Source organism: Salvia hispanica, chromosome 5 (assembly GCF_029641045.1).
Source record: "Salvia hispanica isolate PSC_SH4W2 chromosome 5, Shi_PSC_v1, whole genome shotgun sequence".
In the NCBI taxonomy this organism is placed as follows: domain Eukaryota; kingdom Viridiplantae; phylum Streptophyta; class Magnoliopsida; order Lamiales; family Lamiaceae; genus Salvia; species Salvia hispanica.
The window spans coordinates 47516131-47537322 of record NC_142696.1 but is presented as its reverse complement, the minus strand read 5'-3'; the positions used below and the strand labels follow the sequence as shown (position 1 = coordinate 47537322).

Here is a 21192-nt window from a genome sequence, read left to right as displayed (position 1 = left end):
CAACAACATAGTGGGAATAATAAGTTGATCCATGTTTCCACTTTGAGGATGAAGTAAACATGCAATCATGTAATTAACGTATTAAAATTCCTAATACGAGTATTATTTAGAAAATTCTTAATAGCCTGCATTGACAGTACTCTTACATATTCCAGCTCATATTTTCGAAACCAAAATCAAATGAACTTATAGTAGTTATTTAATTTGAGAAAAATCTAAACAACTAATAATCAGATTGACGACCTTTTTACTGCCTCTAAATGGAAAATACATTTTCAATATTAGAAGAATATATACACATTACATTCTCGATATGGCATGTAGCTATACTAATGATAGGAGAATATACAATGCGAATTATACTTAAATTTATTTGTTCTTTGTAGATATATTGTTATGATTTATTTACATAAATAGTAAGTTTCATCATAATAATATACTTATATTATTAAATTTGGAAAACATTTTATAGACAACAATAGTGATATATAGAATTAATAAAATGTCATTAATATCGTTACAAATGAGAGTAACAATTGTATTGTACAAATAATTATATTTATAGATGTGCATAACAACAATTTCAATACTATCACACAATAAATTTGATTTGTAAAATACCAATAAATGATAAAATATACCTATAAATTATAAATATAAGTATTTATTATAACTATTTGATCAATACTCATATTTCCCTCCAAAATAGCATTTTGTATAAATATTTCCAAAACTCTCCTAAATATAGACATAACAAGAAACTAAGACCAACAACAAAAACAATTGCAATCTACTCTTCATTCACCTCACAAATATGGGATCATTACACAACCAAGCCATGAAAGAACCTAGCTCGGAGCTCGAACTAATTCTATCCAACACCACTCTGCCCCCTTCGCGCCGCTATCAGAAAGCCCTCGTAATCGAAATGAGGTACCTTTTCCGGCTAGCCGGCCCCACCGTCGTAGTCTATTTACTAAACTTCGTTACTTCAATGTCCACTCAAATATTCTGCGGCCACCTCGGAAATATCGAGCTTGCCGCCGCCTCCCTCGGCACCGAGGGCATCCAGCAACTTGCCTACGGCCTCATGGTAATTTTAATTAACAATGAACTATTTTTTTCGAAAAAAATATAACTTCAATTTTTTTAACAATTAGTACTTACAAACAGTCTCCGTTGACAAAAAGTCAAAAACTGTTACTGTCTCATTCATTGAAGCACACCTGATACTGTTTTCAACTGCAATTCTGACTGCAGTTGGGAATGGGGAGTGCGGTGGAGACCCTGTGCGGACAGGTGTACGGGGCCCACCAGTACGAGATGTTGGGGATATATATGCAGCGATCGACGGTTCTACTGATGCTGACTGGGATTCCACTGACGGCGGTTTACGTCTTCTCGGAGCCCATCCTGCTCCTCCTCCGGCAGGCGCCGGAGCTGGCGGCGGCGGCGGCGATGTTCGTGTACGGGCTGATCCCGCAGATCTTCGCGTACGCGGCCAACTTCGCGATGCAGAAGTTCCTGCAGGCGCAGAGCATCGTGGGCCCGAGCGCGTACATATCGGCGGCGGCGCTGGCAGCGCACATTGTGCTGACGTGGGCGGCGCTTTACGTGTTCCGGTGGGGCCTGCTGGGGGCGGGGCTGGTGCTGAGCCTGTCGTGGTGGGTGATCGCGGGGGCGCAGTTCGTGTACATTGTGAGGTCGGAGAGGTGCCGGAGGATGTGGACCGGGTTCAGCCCGGCCGCGTTTTCCGGGCTGTGGGGGTTTTTCAAGCTGTCGGCCTCGTCCGCGATCATGCTCTGCCTTGAGACGTGGTATTTTCAGGTGATTGTGCTCATCGCCGGCTTGCTTCCCGACCCGGAAATCGCATTGGCTTCTTTTGCTATATGGTAATGTTTTTTTTTATTCTGACGTGATACGGCCGAAAAACTCTATTAAATTTTGTTTTTAAACTAGCCAATTATGCCATGGATATGCGTATAGAGGTATTAGTGCAGTATAGAGGTATTAGTGCAGCTGCAATCTGTGGGATCGCTAGAGATTTCTAGCTCTATAAAATTACAACCTGATTAGCCTGCATTCAATTAGCTCGCAGCAGGAATAGGATTGACACGAAATTTGATGGATTAAACTTAGGCGCGACTATTGATTATTGTTCAATGTTTGACACTTAGTTCAGCAGTTTATGATATAAATTGGAACAAAAATGTAGCCTTCAATTTTATAGGATTAAATATATATATACTTTAGATTTTTATACATATGAGTAATAGATAAATAAAATTAAAAAAATCATATTCACTATAAAATATATTTTAATTTCTAAAATGTGCTTCAAAATTGTTGTGATATGTTAATGTTTTATTTTATTTATATTAATCTTAAATTAGTATTTAATCACGTTTGAATTTAAGTACATGCGTCATAATTGAATGTTTTATAGTATCTTCTAAATATGACTAATTTTTGTATTGATTGATCACGTGTTATTATTTATCGGTAGCAATTTGACTAGTTTGTATTGAATTGATCACATGTTAATTGTATCGTATCAACCTGATCAGCTCGTTGAGCTAGCCCGAAATCAAACGTTTAGGTTAAGGTTGAATATATAGAATACGATAAAAATACAACCCAATTAGCCCGAAACCTGTCGGGCTGACCAGATTGACACCTACTATACGCACATCCGAGTAATGTTATATTTGTCTAAAAATAAATTTTATTTATTTATTTATTAGTATTGATAGAAATCCATGGGTTCCATCCTAAAACCAATTGGTGATAGGAGGAGGGCCCATGAGACTTATATACTAGTTTCAGTTTTCTCTTGACACCGATGTGGGATAGTCATATGTTATATTTTTTTAGTTTCAATTGCCAACACCCTCCCTCAAATCCTTCAAGGTGAACCTTGGAGGGGTTGGACTTTTTTTCTAATCGGTTGGACAATCGGCCCAATTTTTTTTCGATCGGTTGGACCACTTGGCCCAAATTTTTAAGTCCAGATATACTGCTGGATCAGTCATTTTTTTGGTTTCAGCCCAGATATACTGCTAGGTCAGTTAAATTTGACCCACAGTCGGCGACCCGCTCTGATACCATGATAGAAATTCATGGGTTCCATCCTAAAACCAATTGGTGATAGGAGGAGGACCCATGAGACTTATATACTAGTTTCAGTTTTCTCTTGACACCGATTTAGGATAGTCATGTGTTATATCTTTTGGTTTCAATTGCCAACAAGTATGATATATATCTAATGGAAAAAGAAATATATTTCATTTGAGTTCAGTATTATAATTTTGTTGTGGTTATAAATGATTAAATGCAGTGGGACGCTTCTTGGATTGGTCTTCATGGTGTCAGTTGGATTCAACGCCGCAGTATGGTGGGTATGAGTATTATTTATATGTATTTTTCAAATAATCATATTACTTTTTTTGTTTTTTATGTTTATATGTTAAATTGCAATTAATGTTTGTAGTACTACCTTATTTCTCTATATTTATTATGTTTGCTTTTGTATAATAGTGTGAGGGTTAGCAATGAACTTGGCGCCGGACACCCAAGATCCGCGGCTTTTAGCGTGGTGGTGGCGACCGGAACCTCACTACTCGTGGCGACGTTATTTGCCGTCGTCACTATCTTCCTCCGCCACAAAATCAGCTACGCGTTCACCTCTGGCGAAGTTGTGTCCAACGCCATCGTGGACCTTATACCCTTCCTCGCAGGCGCCATCGTGCTTGATGGAATCCAGCCTGTTTTATCCGGTAAATATTACTCTCTTCGTCCCTGAAAATACTATGAACATTTGACTTCTCTTCATTATTTTCTATCTTATTTTATTTTTTTACAACTTTAAGTATTTATTACTCCATCCGTCCCCTAAAAATAGAAACTTTCCTTTTAAGGAAATTTCTTTCTCTCTAATGAAGTGAGACCCATTTTCTACTAACACACTTTTCTATTTATCTCTCTTACTTTACCAATTTTGCATTAAAACTCGTGTCATTTCAAATGTTCTTATTTTTAGGGAACGGATAGAGTATTATATTTCTAAAACGAGTGCAAAAAATGAAACGTTTCTATTAAGGCAGAATGGGGGGAGTACTTATTTTTAAAAATTCGAAACTCAATTTAATAGTATGTTCTTCATTTATTTAAAGTTGAAAAAATTATTATATTTATGTGTAATATTTTTTGAAATATTTTTCGATATCAGTTTACTTTTTCCTATATATGGCTAATGCTTGCAATTATATTTCAATAATTGAGTAAAAGATTTCTCTATATAGAACCCTAGGTTTCACTTTCACATTTCATGAAAATGGAATCTTTATGAAGAGATCTCAATGATTGACACTGGGATATGTGATCTTGCTTCATTAAATCTTAGATTCTAAATTTGTTTTTATATATAAATGTGTCGTGTGTGCGTGAGGAACTATTGTATTTTTAATTTAAATGACTACACTTTTTTATTATAAAATCTCGCTTTCAATCCAGTATCATACTTTAATACAGTATAGACTAAAACCCATTGTGTGGCATTGATAAAAATATAATTTCAGTAATCAGTCATCAGTGTACTATTATTTAATCAACATGTGTGACAACCAGAACACAGAATTCATTATTTCAAGTTCATGTATGTCCGAATCGAATATTCAATCAATAATTCAAATTCGAAATTTATTCTATTACAAGGATAAAAAAAAATCTCATGTAACATATTAACCTTCATAATTTTTTTTAAAAGGTGGAATCTCAATTTAACAAGGGTCTAGTTGCTATTATTTTATTTCCAGTGTTTTTCAGTAGTTTTGAATATAATATTTGTTATTGTTTATACACTTTTCTAGTTGATATTGCAAGATCCATTATCAATTATCCGAATTGCTTTCTGTTTCAAGATAGTTGATATATTCATGTTTAAAAGGTTACAGAAGGATAGAATAAAATAAGAACGAGAATAAAGTAAAAGAGATAAAAGAAAGAATCAAGAAATAGGAGGATAAAATTTTTGCCAAAAAAATTAAAATAGAGCAAATAGCTCGAGATAACCCAAAAATAGAATATAGAGCAGGTAGCTTGAGACGGAGGAAGTATTTCTATATTAAAGATAATATAACATCAATTAATGCTTTTTTTTTCTTCGTCCTCCATATGAAAACTCTCAACTTAACCAAAGGTCTAATTGTTTATTTTAATTTTTTTTCTTTCTTTATAGTGGGTTTAAACATATAATATTTGTTATTGTTTATATGTTGATTTCATTGATTTTTTTTGTTGTTGTTTCTATTTTGTAAACTGTTCTTATATAAGTACATTGTTGCACGTTATATTTTTACTCTATAGCGTTTGAATTTGATGTTCGAATATTAACATATATAGTTGTGTTCATTTATTAAGGGGTAGCTGTTGGATGTGGATGGCAAGCATTTGTTGCATATGTAAACGTGGGTTGTTACTATATTGTCGGTGTCCCTGTCGGAATAGTTCTTGGCTTCACTTTTAACTTTGGTGTCAAGGTAATTAATCACTAGTAATTTAACTTTTAATGCTTTTAAATATAAGTTTATATGTTCATATCCCGAGATATCAAAATTTATATGTTGAGTGGAGAGCACATTGTCTCATGGTGGTTAAGATGAAACTGTTCAATATCTCGTGGGATATATGAAGTAGCAATGTTTTTCTGTTGTTGGTGTCTTGTTCTTGGTTGAGCTAGTAGTGAGGCTTTTGTTGAGGGATGGCTCATGGTCGGGTTGCTGCTGGCTTGTGGTTATTCTTTGCTTAGCTTGATGGCTTTTTTGATTTAGTGGCCGGTAGGTGGGGGGTTGCATAGTTTTTTGAGTATGTTTTTTTTTCTTTGTTCGTTTGTTTATTAACGACTGTTTTGCTCGCTGCGCCTTCAGCTTGAGCATTTATTCTGTATAAAAAAAAAATAAGGAGCAATGAAAATCTTTGAGGGAAAATATTTATATATCTACTTTAACTACATTTATATGAAATAATGGTACTTCAAGTGTTAAGGGCATTGAGTCCCTCCCAAACTTATTTTTTCATTTTTTAGTAAAATTTAAAATTATTCAAAATTTATAAAAATTGTTATGCAAAATTTTTTATCAATTATCTGAATAACTAAAAAAATATTTTTGAATAAAATTCATAAAATATAGTAGTACCTAACTCGCTCATGTCTTTCAACCATTGCCCACAGTGCCTCTTGCTTTCGACGCCGATCGACTACTTTTCTTAACATGTTTGACCCATGAGTTTCGTTTTTGAATTTGTGAATATTAAAAATTTAAATTGCAGGGGCTATGGTCTGGGATGCTAATAGGCACGCTCATGCAGACATTAATTTTGATTTGGGTGACTGCTCGTACCGATTGGAATAAGGAGGTAATTAATTTACATTAGTGCATTTTTTTTATTTTCTTTATATAAGAAATCCTCGATAATAATCAAATATAGGTCACAGTTTACACATATAAATCAATCTTGAGTATATAATCTTATTCCTAATTTTGATTTGAAAAACTTATACCTCGATTTTGTTGATGATAGCAAGAGTCATATATGATCTTTCGGTAAATTCTTGTTAAGAAAGATTGATTATATATGAGATAATTATTGTGAAATTACTTCTGAAAAAATAGTACTAGTATAATTTTCCAAGTTGGTGAGGTTTGATTTCGATTGAACCTTTTTTTCCATCAAATCAATGAAGCAAAAATAATTTCTATTGTCGTTTGCTTCTACTATTGAAAAAGGAGTATGTTTAACAAATTTAATATTTTTATTTAACAAATTTAATTTCTGGTTTTCTTAAATGAATGACACCTTTACATATAACATGGAATTGCCTTTGATTGGATATCACTATTTTAGGGGGGGTGGGGGGTAATAATTTGAGCTAGACTTTTAATAAAAAGCTACTACTACTACTACTATATTACTAATAGACTTGTAATAAATGGATATATATCGGAATAATAATAGAATGTGAGAGTCATTTTCTATTTCTAAATTGTGAATGTATATGTGACAAACAATATACTAGTGCATTAGGAGTACCTTTTAATTAGGTTTGTTTACTTAGGGTATAAATTACTAGAAAGTTTTGTATGAGAAATATGAAATAAATATAATCATATGTTACCATGCACCAAGGAACTTTATTGGTCGTCCATAAATGAGTGGTGTAGCTTTATTTAGCGAAATAATTTGAAGCTCTTCTCTGGTTTCCAACTTATTGCTATAGCGAGTTACGAGCGATGCTAGACCGGTGCTCAATCTGTTTCCTCATAGTTGAGGCGAAACTTTTGAGTTTAAAAAATGGAGTAGTACATTATAATTGCCTGATTGCCTCAAAAAAATATGCAAAAAAAAATCTTACTACAGATTTAAACAATTGATAAATATTAAATAGAACAGTAAAATTGTTGTTCATTTTTGTCTCTAAATAATTTTCGATGAGAATAATGGACAGAAATAAATCAATAATCATAATATTTAATCAGAATTAGTGGGTGACGATAAATACTACATGTAAATGCATTTGAATAGTATTTAGACTATTTATATATGTATTATTTATATGACTATGTACTTGTAACTTTATGCTATAATGTGGTGCATAGTTTGATTGATTGTTCATGGATCTTAGTTAGGTTGGTTAAACTAATTGTCAATTTTGTGTTGAATTTCTGGAAATTCTCAGGTGGAAAACGCGAGAGATCGAATAGATAAATGGAATAATAAGCAGGAGAGATTTTCAATTGAATGATTAGATATATGAGATAGTATATGGGATATTTATTTTGTAGGAGTATTTAAATTGGCATGTCAATTTGCCTTTTAGGAATTTATTATTTATGTTATCTACCATTTGTTTATAGAGTATTAATTTCTAAACATCAAGTTTTGTTTACTTTTATTTTTGAGGTTTGAACCATAAGCTTCTACGTTTATAAAAATAAAAAAGTAAAAGCTTGACCAATAATATAATGCATTAGAAAGAATTAGATATATAGCACATAGACAAATACCAAACACAACACAAAATAAAGCTACTACGACAGCACAACAACATAAAAAGGGGGCCTCCCTAAGCCGCAACCTTGTTGAAAAACAACATCTCGTAAGCAAAGGAAATCAAGCACAAAAAACCGACATGATGAGTAACAACCATTCTCAATTTCAACTACATAGTGGGAACAATAAGTTGATCCATGTTTCCACTTTGAGGAGGATGTAAAGTAATGATGTACTAGTTGAATTCCAAACAGGGGTGTAGCCACAATTTTATCGAAGGTGGGGTAAAAATATACTACCTCCGTCCCCCAAAATTTGCTACACTTTGACCCGACACGAGTTTTAAGAAATGTAATGGAAAGTGAGTTGAAAAAGTTGGTGGAATGTGGGTCCTACTTTTAAAGTATTAGTTTTATAATAAAATGTGAGTAGGAATGAGTTAGTGGAATATGGGGTCCACTACCAAAAATGGTAAAAGTGAAGTGTATCAAATTTTCAGGGACGGACCGAAATGGTAATATGTATCAAATTTTTAGGGACAGAAGTAGTAATATATAGGAAAAATTTATGTATTTGAGAAGAGGCATTTAGTGTGGTTGAAGTATATAATCAGAAATCTATGTATATATAAGGAAATGAATGTATGAGGAGGAGCATTTTGTTGGATATTTTAGTGCAATTGGGTAAACTTGATTGATCAGTATTATCATAATGATACATCATATAAGTATGGAAGTGTGGAGTGCACGCTTATTGGAATTCATTATGATGGACGGGGTCCGGGGGCAGCGGCCCCGGGTAGCGGGGTCCAAGGGGCAGAGCCCCTGGCTGGGGTCGAGTCAGCTTGGAAATTTTTTATTTCCAACGAAGTTGCTGTGTGATTAATTCATCCGAAAATGTAATTTCTGAAAGTCAAAGGACTAATTTGCAATTTCGGAAACCTTTTGAAAATTAGTTATTTTCGGTTTTTCCTCCAACAGATGCATCAGTTCATCTTCTTCAAAATCTGATCGATTCTTTTGGTTCTATATACTTCTCGAACATCAACATATAGAAGTTCTGATTTCTCTGAATTATATCCGATCAAATATTTTGGTAGAACCACCGAAATTGATTTGATCTGAAAGTGGTTTATCACGACTTTCGAATTATCCATTTTTGTTCAATATTCAAAATCTCCCTAACATATTTGCCTCATGTCACTATAAGCTAGATCCGCTCCTGATTCCAAATACATACTTGTATCTTGGAATTAAATATAATCAATCCACAAAACTATGAACAATAGGACATTTATATATAGTGTTATGAATTAAAGGGTGAAGCTAATTGTGGTGTTGTGGGTGGCAGCAGTTCAAAATGCCGAATTTAATAAACTTAATTTCCGACTTTCATGGGCCTATCCATCCTCCTATCATATTTGAATCTGCTACTCCCTCCGTTCGCAAAATATTGTCCATGTTTGACTCGACACGAGTTTTAAGAAATATGAAGAAAAAATGAGTGAAAATAGTTGGTGGAATGTAGGACCTACAATTATGTATTAGTTTTATAATAGAATGTGAGTGTAAATAAGTTAGTCGAAAGAGTGGTCCATTTACCAAAATTAGGAAAAAAAAAAAAAGAAAAAAGAAACAAAGTGGACAACATTTTACGGATGGACTAAAATGATAAAATTGGACAATATTTAACGGACGGAGAGAGTATTTCGCTGTATATATCACTTTGTTATCACACCATTATGTTAGTGTTAGGCTAATCATGCTTTTGATTTTGTGTAAATCTCCATTTTATGCGGTGGAACTTATCCTTTCATGACGATCTTATACAAGAAACATAGAACTAACAAACAATTGGTCGGGTCAAATTGATGTAAGTATAGACAATTATCCGAAGAAAAAATATTCTATTATCAAAATAATAAATTCAAACGTATAGAAACAAACTAAAACAAAAGGATATTATAGAACAAAATCACGTTCTATCCACTTTGCAATGTCCCTATTTTCCTACTATTCTATCCTATAAATACCATGCAACAAATAGAGCCATCATCCATGCATCTTCATTTAAATTCATTTCTCTTAGCTTCATCTTCCTCCATTTCCAAATTAGTCAATGGGTTGTTCAAGATTTATAATCTTTTACTTCTTCTTCTTATTCCTCTTTTTTACTTCATACGGGGCGGTTGTGACTCGAGCCAAGCTCAATAGCGAACATTTTGGGCGGAAAATGGGGTTCACCGCTGCTGAGTTCAAGCATTACTACCGAAAGAGATCACTTGGCACGGTTCATGAAGATAGAGCCGTCCCTGGCGGCCCCGATCCTCATCATCACTACTCTTTATCGCCTATGAGTTATACACCGGATCCTTTATTATGAATAGTGTTTGTTTTATGAGTCGATATTGACTATCATGTGATACACTTGTACAAAAATTGGACTTGGTTAATGTGTGCCTTTAGTTGTTAAGTTGTTTAAATAGATATGGTAGAGGGTATTGTGTTTTATGGTATTTTTCATGAATAATTTTAGGAAAATGTTCGAATGAAAGCCACGCTTTCGTGAAGTTTATATTTATAGATTCTATAATTGCTTGATAAATTCACTTGTGTATGAGCTTTTTAATTTGTTGTGGTGGATGAAAATGGAATACCATCTATGACATATATATATACAGAAATAAAAGCACAGCATGATACTTTGATTTGGTAAATGCAATAGATTAGATTGATGTGAATCATGTGATTAGAGGATGGTTAACTAATTGATAAAGGTAAACACAGGGGTCCACTATGGTCAATAAGTGAAATCCCGTCAAAAATCAAAGCAAATATCAGCACTTGAATCTTTAGATTGGATAATTGTGATAATAATAATATCCGAGCTACATTATTACACTACAAGCGTATATTATTAGCCGAACTACATTATTAGACTACACAATCTACACATTAGACTAAAACACGTTACATTATTAGACTACACAATCTACATTATTATATGACATGTGACATTAATCTTACAGTTACATCACAAGATCCAATAACTGAGATTTGCTTTGATTTTGACAGAATTTCATTTATTGATTTGATCACAACGTACTTTAAACAAATCTGATAAATCGTATTGTACCGCAATTTTAAACAACTTTTATTAACAATAATAACGTTCCTTATTAAGTGGCTCTTATTGTATTTTATAAGAAATTAATTTATTTACATTTATCAGTACTCTTAGTAACTAACCTAATTTCAAATGATAAACAATGACAGAATTAGATAATCAGAATGTGAGCAAAGTTTTCTATAATAAGTGAAATCATTCAAACTAGATTAAATTAAATTATTTGATCAATAAAATCTTAAAATCCAAAAATGGAATCTAATTCACCAAAAGGCAAATATTCTTCTAGTCAACGCAATGACACAACTCTAATTCCTGACCCCGAATCTGCGGAATCCCCACGCGCCACCACCGAGCGTGGGACCATCTTATCCCGGGTGGTCAAGGCTCTATTCAATAAACAACCCAGTATCAATCCCAGCCGTCCATCTTCAATTCCCAACTAAAACAATGCAATCGGAGCCGTTGAAAGGCCCGTGATCTCCACGCTCTATCCATCCGCGTGGGCTTCCGATCACTCGCTCACCTCCCTTCTTTCTGCAGAGATAAGGGAAAATCTATGTAGAGTAAAGGCAGACCTGCAAAGAGGGGAAAAAAATCTTCGAAAAGGTATGTTCGAAACCCTAATTAACTTACGTTTGTATACGGCGGTGGCTAATTGTAGCAGAATCGGAAGAAATTGTGTGTTAATTGAACAATCCGAGCTGATTTAGTGTGTTTCTCAGTTTCTCCATGATTATGTGGATTGGCTAGGGTTTGATTTCGCGTTGAAATTTCGAGAAATTGAGCTGGTGTGTGATCTGTGTGTGTCTCTGCGATCAATTGGTTGAGCTTTGGTGCAATGTTGGGGGGTGGGAATGAGGGATCTGAGGAGGATAAGTTGAGGGAGCGTAAGGTTTACAGTAGGAGGCCGTCGTTCAAGGGGCTTGAAAACAGTCACAGCTGTACTAATTTGTTGATGGATCAGCAGCTGAAATCTCAGGATATGGTTTCGGATGGGTTGAATTCTGTGAAAAGGATGCATAATTCTGGTGGTGATGTGGGAGGGCCTCTGAGGCAGGATAAGGTAAGGATAAGTCTGTCGAAGAAGTCGAAACGTGATGCTTTGGAGCTGAGGAGGAAGCTGGAGAGCGAGAGGGATATGGTGCGGAGCTTGATAGGGAGGATTGAGTCGAATGAGGGGATGGAGAATGGAGGGAAAGGGTTTGATGGTAGAGATGGGGATAAGGTGGGGACGCCTCGGATGGTGAAGCCGTTGAATCCGTTGAGTGTGTTGGTGAATGAGAATAGCAAGCCGGGGAATGATGTTGTGGAGAAGGAGAAAAGGACTCCAAAGGCGAATAAATTGTATAGAAATGCGGATTTTTTGCTTGCAAAGGACAAGATTCCGCTAGGTGAAAGTAACAAGAAGTTGAAGTCGAACGGGAAGAAGGGTGGAGGAGGTGGAGGAAGTGGGGTGGGGATGGAGAATTTCCCCAGTCATATTTTGAAGAGCTGTAATGCGCTCTTAGAAAGGTTGATGAAGCACAAGCATGGTTGGGTGTTTAACAAGCCAGTTGATGCAGTTGCTCTTGGTTTGCATGACTATTTTGAAATTATTCGAAACCCTATGGACCTCGGTACTGTGAAAGGCAGGTTAAATCAGAACTGGTACAAGTCCCCGATGGAGTTTGCTGAGGATGTCGTGCGTACGTTTCAAAATGCTATGACATATAACCCAAAGGGGCAAGATGTTTATGTGATGGCCGAACAGCTGTGCAAAATATTTGAGGATAAATGGGCTCTCATAGAGGCTGAGTATAAACGTGGGATGAAGCTAGCTGCCGATTATGATGTGGGGCCACCAACGCCTACATCTCGGAAGGCTTCTCAGAAGTCTAGGGAACGGCCTGATACGAAAAGACCTTTAGATAGACCTGCAATGGGCTCAAGTGATCCAAAAAGAAAGAAACCAAGTAGTGCACAGTCGGGAAAGGTTCATGCACCAAAGAAGCCAAAGGCAAAGGATGCGAATAAAAGGGAGATGACATATGATGAAAAACAAAAACTTAGCGTAAACTTGCAGGAGTTGCCTTCTGAGAAGCTTGAAAATGTTGTTCAGATCATTAAGAAGAGGAATCCGTCTGTTTCTCAGGAAGATGATGAGATTGAGGTTGACATCGACAGTGTTGATACGGAAACCCTTTGGGAGCTTGATAGGTTCATAACAAATTATAAGAAGAATTTGAGCAAGAACAAAAGAAAGGCAGAAATTGTCAGCAATTTAATTGCTAGTCAAGAGCAGAACCCCAATGAGAAGGTAATTTAATATCTCGGTTATTTTTAGCTTAATTTAATATCTCGGTTATTTTTAGCTTAGGCCTTAGAACCTTAGAACCTTAGGCCTTAGGCCTTAGGTTATTTTTAGCTTAGGCCTTAGAACCTCAGATTTTGATTAATGCATTGCGACTTGGTGTTTTTCTTGGCAGGTTGCTACCTCTGTTGTAACGGAAATCCCACAAGCAAGTAAAACAGGTAAAGGTTTCATTGAGTAAAATAGAAGTTTTGAACGCTTCAAAATTATTTATACCTGAATTCAATTGTCTACTCCTAATCTTCAGCGGATGAAGAGAAAAACGCCTCACCTCCAGTTGAAGTAGAAGAGCCAGAGGTGGAGCGTAGTGATAAGAATCAAGGAGCCAGCCAAAAAAGCTCTAGCTCTGACTCGGGATCTTCTTCAAGTGGTAGTAATTGACAGTTATCTTTTGTTGTTTCGTATACAGCTCATTTCCCTGTTGTAATGCATTATGCATTTAATGCATATTTCTTGGATAGATTCCTCAAACACGTTCTCTTATTAAGATTATATTTTTATAGATTCAGACGGAGAAAGTTCTTCAGCAGATGGCTCTGATGGCGAAAACTCACCTAAGAATTGAGTCCTTGAGGTACTACAATGTTCCATTATAAGCGTTCAACATTCTTGCCTTTGCGGATTGTGGTTTGCCCTATAAGATAGCAACCCTTTTCTTTGATGCCTTCTTATCTGTGTACTCACATCTATTTATTCAGATAAAACATGAATAAATATAATTTTTAGAAGATTGGGATCTTTGTATGATTCAAAATGAAGGGCTCTTGGGTGGAAAGTATTTATATGCTTGTAAAACATTCCTAAAACAAACAAATATCTTTTACATGTGAGCATAGGTAGAAAATCTTGCAGGCTTTATTATCACACACCCCTCTTCGGCAAAGTTCTTTTTAACAGATGTATAAAATTTTTGCTGATCTTGCACATTAAATGATATGCCATTTCAAGCACGATTTACACGCATTTTCTGTAGTCCGTAGCCTGTTATTTACTGTATTTTATAGGAATCTAGAAGCAAATATGAATACCTAGTATAGAATAATAGTATGTCTTAATGGAAGTGTTAGCATTCCCTCCACATGTCATCTTGACTTTTATTCGCATATTAAACTGGTTCACACCTTGTTTGGAGATCCAAAAATTTGCATTTCCTAAGTAGTTCTATATATTTACAAAATCAGCATTACAGTTTCTTTATCTTTTGAAGATTAGATGGCTGTAGATGATAAAGTAACACGTTGGCCGATTCTAGAAGTTTCTAAGAGAATTGAGCTGGCTGGATGTATGGCGGAATGCATATGAATACAAAATCATAAATGACCTCTAAAATTGAAATAAATTGTTTATAATGTTTAAATGAATTTCAACAAAAGATTAGGGCAGTAGAGATAAGAAGGTTTAAATGGATGTGCCATCAAGCTATATTGGTTAGAATTGGTAATCATGATTGTTATTGTCTTTACCTTTTCTGTGTAGAATAAAAAGTACCCTCATAGAATTAGTTACGAATGCGACATGAAGTAGCAATCCCTGATTATATAGATGCATATTGTGGTGCCAGCTAAAATAGTCTTTAGTCGAACAATTAAGAATAGAGAAATATCAGTAAATGCATTTCAAATGTCTCCTTGACAGATTCATTTGGCTCATTAACATTTTCTTTTTCTTACTCGGGAGGCAAGACTAGAAGTATCTTGGTTTTCTGAATTAGTTTATTCTCAACCTAGATTTGCTTACTGGTCACAAGGTGTTTGATGGATTTTGCCACGTCTATTTGCAGATATTGGTGAATCTCGTGCTGACATTAAGGCTAGTAGTGTACTTGAATGATAGATGCACCCGTTGACTGTTCATTTGTGGATCCACAAGGAATTCTTGGTCATTTGCTCAATTTGTAAATACCTGTAGTGGGTGATAACTGTAGATTTGTCTAAGTAGATGTGTGTGGTAATCATCTTCGTCTCGTAGAGGTACGTTGCTGACAGGTAGCTGTTTGTATGATATGAACTCTTGATCTGTAATTACATGAAAGCACCACCGTCCTCTAGTGTAAGTTGTGTACGAACCAGACGTTGTTCGTGTACGTTATTTGCAGATGTCTGTGATAAGTTCCAATGGTGCCGGTTAGTTTCTCTTGCCCGAATCTTCTTCGTATCTATGTCATGTCTAGTAGTTTTTGGATCCTCTATTTCTTGTGTTTTTGCCAAGAGACGCAAACCTATGTTTTGTTTATCAGCTGAGTTGTGGTTCGTCGTCCTCTATTCAGGAACTAGTCATAAAAACAGAGTGATAAATTTGTAACCTTTCATTTCACCAGTTGAGGCAAAACAATGAACTAGTTTACATTCAAACTACCACCACCATTCTTATTAAATTACTTTCACATCAAATCTATGCTATAAAATTAGAAAGAAAGAAAATGAATTTCCTCTCCTCTATCAACAAAATACAAAACCAATGAAATAAAATTACTCTCACGACACTAAAACACGATACGAAAACATCGGCCACAGCCCTCAGCCAATGAGGGCCGTGTAGAGGAGCTGGTTCCATGTGTCGGGGAGGCCGGGGAGACACCAATGGCTGCAGTCCAAGCCATTGTGGAGGCTATACACATTGGGGTGTGCATCTTTTCTATATTGAGAGAGAAGTGTGATATCAAGCAAATAAACAGGTTTCTTGATTCTGCTCAATACTTTGTTCACTACAACTGCAGCTGGTGGTGTATTTGCTGGATACTTCAATTGAAAGTATGGTTGTGTCTCACTTTTACATGATTTTGTTGGCTCATTCCAATCTTTTCCCCTGTGATATTTTTGGTCAAAGATTAGATTTCGATCAGTCGTGAATACATTAAAAGATGTTACACAATTCTAAAATATGCTCATTTTATCCCGACTGATGTTTTAAACGGGCTTGTGGTTCAATCTATCGGATCAGTTTAACCACTAGTCGGGTCAAAATACGATACTTAGAGGACAAAAACCAATCAAGTGGCTGGTTCAAACTAGTTGGTTTTCCGGTTCAAGATTAATCAATTTTTTCATTGGATTTTCTTGTATGAATTGAACCGGAAAATATATCGATTTATAGTCAAACCTGTCAGTATGTCTCTATTTCTAAAATATGTCATTTCATTGTAATACTGTGACTTATATTCCACTACCAATTTTTATACATGTACTTATTAATTCATAAGTGAGACCGAGTGAATAATAAATTAGAGTGAAAAAATAAGAAAGTTCTTACTCATAATGTGTGGGAGAAATTCCTTGAAAAAAGACTTTGGTTTTGGAAGGATCTATGTTTCGATTGATCCATCTTGCCCAAGTAGTCAACCCTTTGTAGTATGCTATCAGCCGATTCGTATCCTTGTATAATTTCCCTCCTTCCTCTATGTAATCCCATCTATATAATCATACAAATCAAATCAAATCAAATTAAATTAAATTAATTGAAACATAGTTTTTTATATGATGGTACAATTATGAAAAAAATTTAAATTAAATTAATTGAAACATAGTTTTTTATATGATGGTGCAATTATGAAAAAACAAAATTTTGTTTAAACCTTACGAAGCGAATCAGAATTTGATTAAATTTCATAAATTAAGTAATTATTAGTACTATCTTTAAATCGAATCAAAAAAAATTCACAAGCAATAAAGAGAGAACGTACGGCTGAGAACTTCCGGTGTGGGTCCACCAATGCCACGTGTTGAAGATCAGAACGTCCATTCCTAGCCATGCGTCGCCGCTGCGGATCGAGTCAAGCTTCAAGACCCGACCCACGTTTTGGGTCTCCATGTCAACTAGGTATTGGGTGCGGTACAATAGCAATTTTACCCCATAATCCTGAATATGTTTCCCATGCAATATTATTTTAAAAACCATTTTTCTATATTTCCAAAATAAATAAATAAATAATTGATGTGGCAATTTGAAAATTCATCATAATTGGCAAGAATAAAGAATAACGATAAAAGTACATAAATTGTTCGTATATAATGCGTATAGATTTTAAATGGAACCTAATTTATTTTATTTTAATCAATTATATTATTTATTTATTTAACTTATTATTTTTTATTAAATTGTCTTTATTGTACTTTTTTTAAATAACAATAAAAATATTTGATTGTAATAATTTCATACATGATTTTCAGTTAATTTGTAAATAATTATGCACATATTCAATGAACCGATTTGTTTATAAAGTACTTAAAAATTCAAATATATGACACATAATTTATGTACATTTATCACTATTATTTGCTTAAAGTTGATTTTACTAAAAGTCGTTAAGAAAAATAATTTGGGCAATTGATATCCAACTCTTCTAAAGGACAATTTGATAGGACAAAATATGTGGTTCAAATTATATTCATTAAACTAACCTTTATCGTACAAGTACTATTTAATTGCACATAAGATAAAATTAAGTAGAAACGAAAAGAAATTTGAATAAAAAAGTCTACACATGGACCACGCTATACGCTGGAGCTGGACCACTAATTTTGGGCTTAATTGAATTTTAGATATGAACTAATAAGATGATTAATGAATAGTTAGTGTTAGTATATCTATAGCTTAATAGAGTCTAATTATTAATTGATGAGTTAAAAAAATAACACTCTAATAAACTCCTAAGCACTTACGTGGGAAGGATAAGGGATTACTAAACTTGCATCAGCTAATGGATGGCGGATCCAGAAAATAGAACTCGTGGGATCGAATACAGTGAAAAGGTCGTTACTAGACTTCGGAACTTAGTTACTTAGAGGCTTTGACAACCCTTCAAAGGCACTATTGATGTATCGTAGAATCGGCATCAACTCTGAAGCTCGAATTAGCTAGAGTGACCTCTCTTATTACCACACCTAAATCCGCCATAGCCCATCCTAGTTTTTGTTTTGTTCAATATGAGTCCTTTTACTTATGTCTAGGAACATTGGTGATTCCAATATTGTCAAGTTGCCCCCATGTGTGGTGGAACTATGTTGACACTTGACAATAATAAAAGATTTAATTAAGAACTACTCCCTCCGTCCACGAAAAATAGACTACTTTCATTTTCTGCACTCGTTTTGGAAAAATGATAATAAATACTTAAAGTGGAGAGAAAGTAAAGTACGATAGAAAAATAGACTACTTTCATTTTCTGCACTCGTTTTGAGCTTGTCTACATTATTTTCTATCGTACTTTACTTTCTCTCCACTTTAAGTATTTATTATCATTTTTTCAAAACGAGTGCAAAAAATGAAAGTGGTCTATTTTTTGTGGACGGAGGGAGTAGTATGTAATTTCAACTTATGTCGTCAAAATTTCTATTTCAAGCTTCCGAATTAATGATTGATAGTTGATAGTTAGGCTTGGACCTCAATTAGCTATAATCTTAAAAATATTATTTCTATAAATAATAGTGAAAAAAATATCGGGTCTAACTCAAACATAAAGCTTCGATTTTAGAAAACGACTATAGTGTGTAATACAATACTACTAGTATATTATTTCAATAGTAACATTATATCCCTACAAAAATATTGCACAACCTCTACAAATTGCTAATCAAAGTGAAATTACATGTTAATGAATAAAATAAAGACCCCCTCCACCAATACTATAGAACTCTTATCAAATTTTATTTTCAAAAGGGAATATATTTGAATTTTAAACTAACCATATTCAGAATCTCTTATATTTTTTAGTCATAAATGAAGGGTTGTATTCGAATAAACAGAAGTAACATCAGCATTAATGTCGACTCAAAAACATCGAAGCAGAAGTTAAAAAATTGAATTTAATTAAATGTACTTACTCAGTCGCAATAATTGTACTCCACTATTTATTGTATTGAAATTGTTACAAAATATTAATGAGGGGGATGACTTTTAGTTTTACGATAAAAATAAGATTTTAGATTTTAATAAATTATTCTAATAGATCAATTAAATAGTATTTTGAGCATTAATTGGATTCATTAAATTTTGTAAAAAGTCTCGTGTAAGGATTCATTTGGTTCTCTCTTACTAATAATCATATTGAACTTTATTTATAAAAAACTAAAAAGATTTGGACAAAGTGGAGTTCGGTAAAATCAATTATTGGCTGTCAATTTTTTCAAAAATAATCATCAGCTCATCACATAAAGTCTTCATTTTGATTTTCAGTTGTTATTCAAATTACGTTATCTTGATTGATACATATACGCGCAATTATGCAAAAATTTCATGATGACACAATTTGGTATATTTGTTGATTTTGACATGAAAAGTCAAACATATATAACCAATCATATTTTAATGCTTTTATGATGGATTTTTAATCTACCCTTTTGTAATATCTTTATATACTGTTTGAACTAAGTAATACTCATCGTCTCAATATAGTAGAGTGTATATGACAAATAGAAACAAATTACATTTGCTTTAGTGTAAAATGACTTCAAATGTAATTTGCCTCTATTTGATCATAAAAGGGGAAGCTGGAATATTGTGTTATTTTTTCAAACATCAAGTTATATATATAATATTCTAAAGTTTGGAATCTTTTTTCTTTTTCCTTTTTCTATTCTAAATCTAAAGTTGGCTACAACAATACTTTGTAAGTACTTTATTATATATTTGTCTTATAGGATAAAACCACATGAATATTTGGATATTATTTGGTGTAGTCTCTATTGGAATATGAAAATGATGATACTCTATTTAGGAAATTGTAAGTCATTCATAGGTATCTAATCCATGTTGGTTTATTTTTGGTAAAATGAAAAACAAGTCCACCTATGTCTATTCAATTTACTCATAGTGATTGATGGTCATAAGATCATGTAAAAAAATGTCATTTTGAATACTCACATATCCACAATTTTGAGTTTTCAAAAACCCGTGCTCAAATACGTGCATACGTGTAAGCGCATGCCCGACCACACCATTGGGCATGGACGCATGGTCTTATACAAGTTCGCCAAAATATTGCGACGAGATTAATAATTTATTTATTTATTACTATTACTTTGTGTTGACTGTTCGCTTCGGTTACTTTTACTTTATTTTTCACGGATAAAAAGTAAAAAAAAAAAAAAAAAAAAAAAAGGTTGGATAAATAAACCGAAAAAACTGACCAGGAAAGTGAGTTGACTCAGTCCTTGGCGCTCAACGAGTGAAGTCCTCGCGTTGGGAACCCACGCGTGAATCATACAACTCAGCGATTCCCACATGTTCAGACTCAGTGAGTCGCCAACAAACATGATCTTCTTCCCCTTCATCCTCTCCAAAAAATTCAATCCATTAAAGCTGCAAAATTTGTTCCAATTTCAAACCAAAATCAAAATCGCCGCCGATCTCTCAACAATGCCGGCCAAAAATCACGGAATTTCACCTGGCTAAGTTGCATGACGATGGCTGCCACCGGTACTTGAGGTAGCTCCGATCGGGGCGGTTGTATTTGAGGCAGTTGAATTGGTCGTCGATGAAGGGGCATTTGGAGAAGTCGTAGAGCGGGTAGGAGGGGTCGTAGAGCCACTTGCCGCGGAAGATGTTGCAGCCGGCGGCGCCGGCGAGGGCGCGGCGGGTGGTGTTGAGCTCCGCGGCGGCGGGATTTTGGGAGAGAGAGGAGAAGAAGAAAAGGAGTGCTAGTAATAGCATCTCCATTTCTTCAATTG

At 34.4% G+C, this 21192-nt stretch overlaps 3 protein-coding genes across 3 annotated transcripts; 2 read left to right on the top strand and 1 right to left on the bottom strand.

Annotated features, from left to right (window-relative positions):
• The first annotated feature begins 1251 nt into the window (after positions 1-1251).
• On the top strand, positions 1252-7834 carry LOC125188226 (protein DETOXIFICATION 40-like). The gene is made up of 6 exons (XM_048084988.2): positions 1252-1892; positions 3338-3394; positions 3538-3776; positions 5419-5537; positions 6328-6414; positions 7736-7834. The coding sequence occupies exons 1-6, from the start codon at positions 1267-1269 to the stop codon at positions 7799-7801; spliced, it is 1194 nt and encodes a 397-aa protein (XP_047940945.2). The 5' UTR covers positions 1252-1266; the 3' UTR covers positions 7802-7834.
• Positions 7835-11721: 3887 nt separating this feature from the next.
• LOC125186898 (transcription factor GTE4) lies at positions 11722-15663 on the top strand. Its single transcript, XM_089058033.1, has 5 exons — positions 11722-13474; positions 13644-13689; positions 13776-13898; positions 14032-14102; positions 15309-15663. Exons 1-4 carry the CDS (start codon positions 12017-12019, stop codon positions 14091-14093), a joined length of 1689 nt encoding a protein of 562 aa, XP_088914159.1. The 5' UTR covers positions 11722-12016; the 3' UTR covers positions 14094-14102; positions 15309-15663.
• Positions 15664-15815: 152 nt separating this feature from the next.
• LOC125186899 (protein trichome birefringence-like 39) lies at positions 15816-21192 on the bottom strand. The gene is made up of 5 exons (XM_048083386.2): positions 20910-21192; positions 20653-20824; positions 17208-17383; positions 16778-16936; positions 15816-16333 (listed from the first exon to the last, which is right to left on the bottom strand). The coding sequence occupies exons 1-5, from the start codon at positions 21179-21181 to the stop codon at positions 16045-16047; spliced, it is 1068 nt and encodes a 355-aa protein (XP_047939343.1). The 5' UTR covers positions 21182-21192; the 3' UTR covers positions 15816-16044.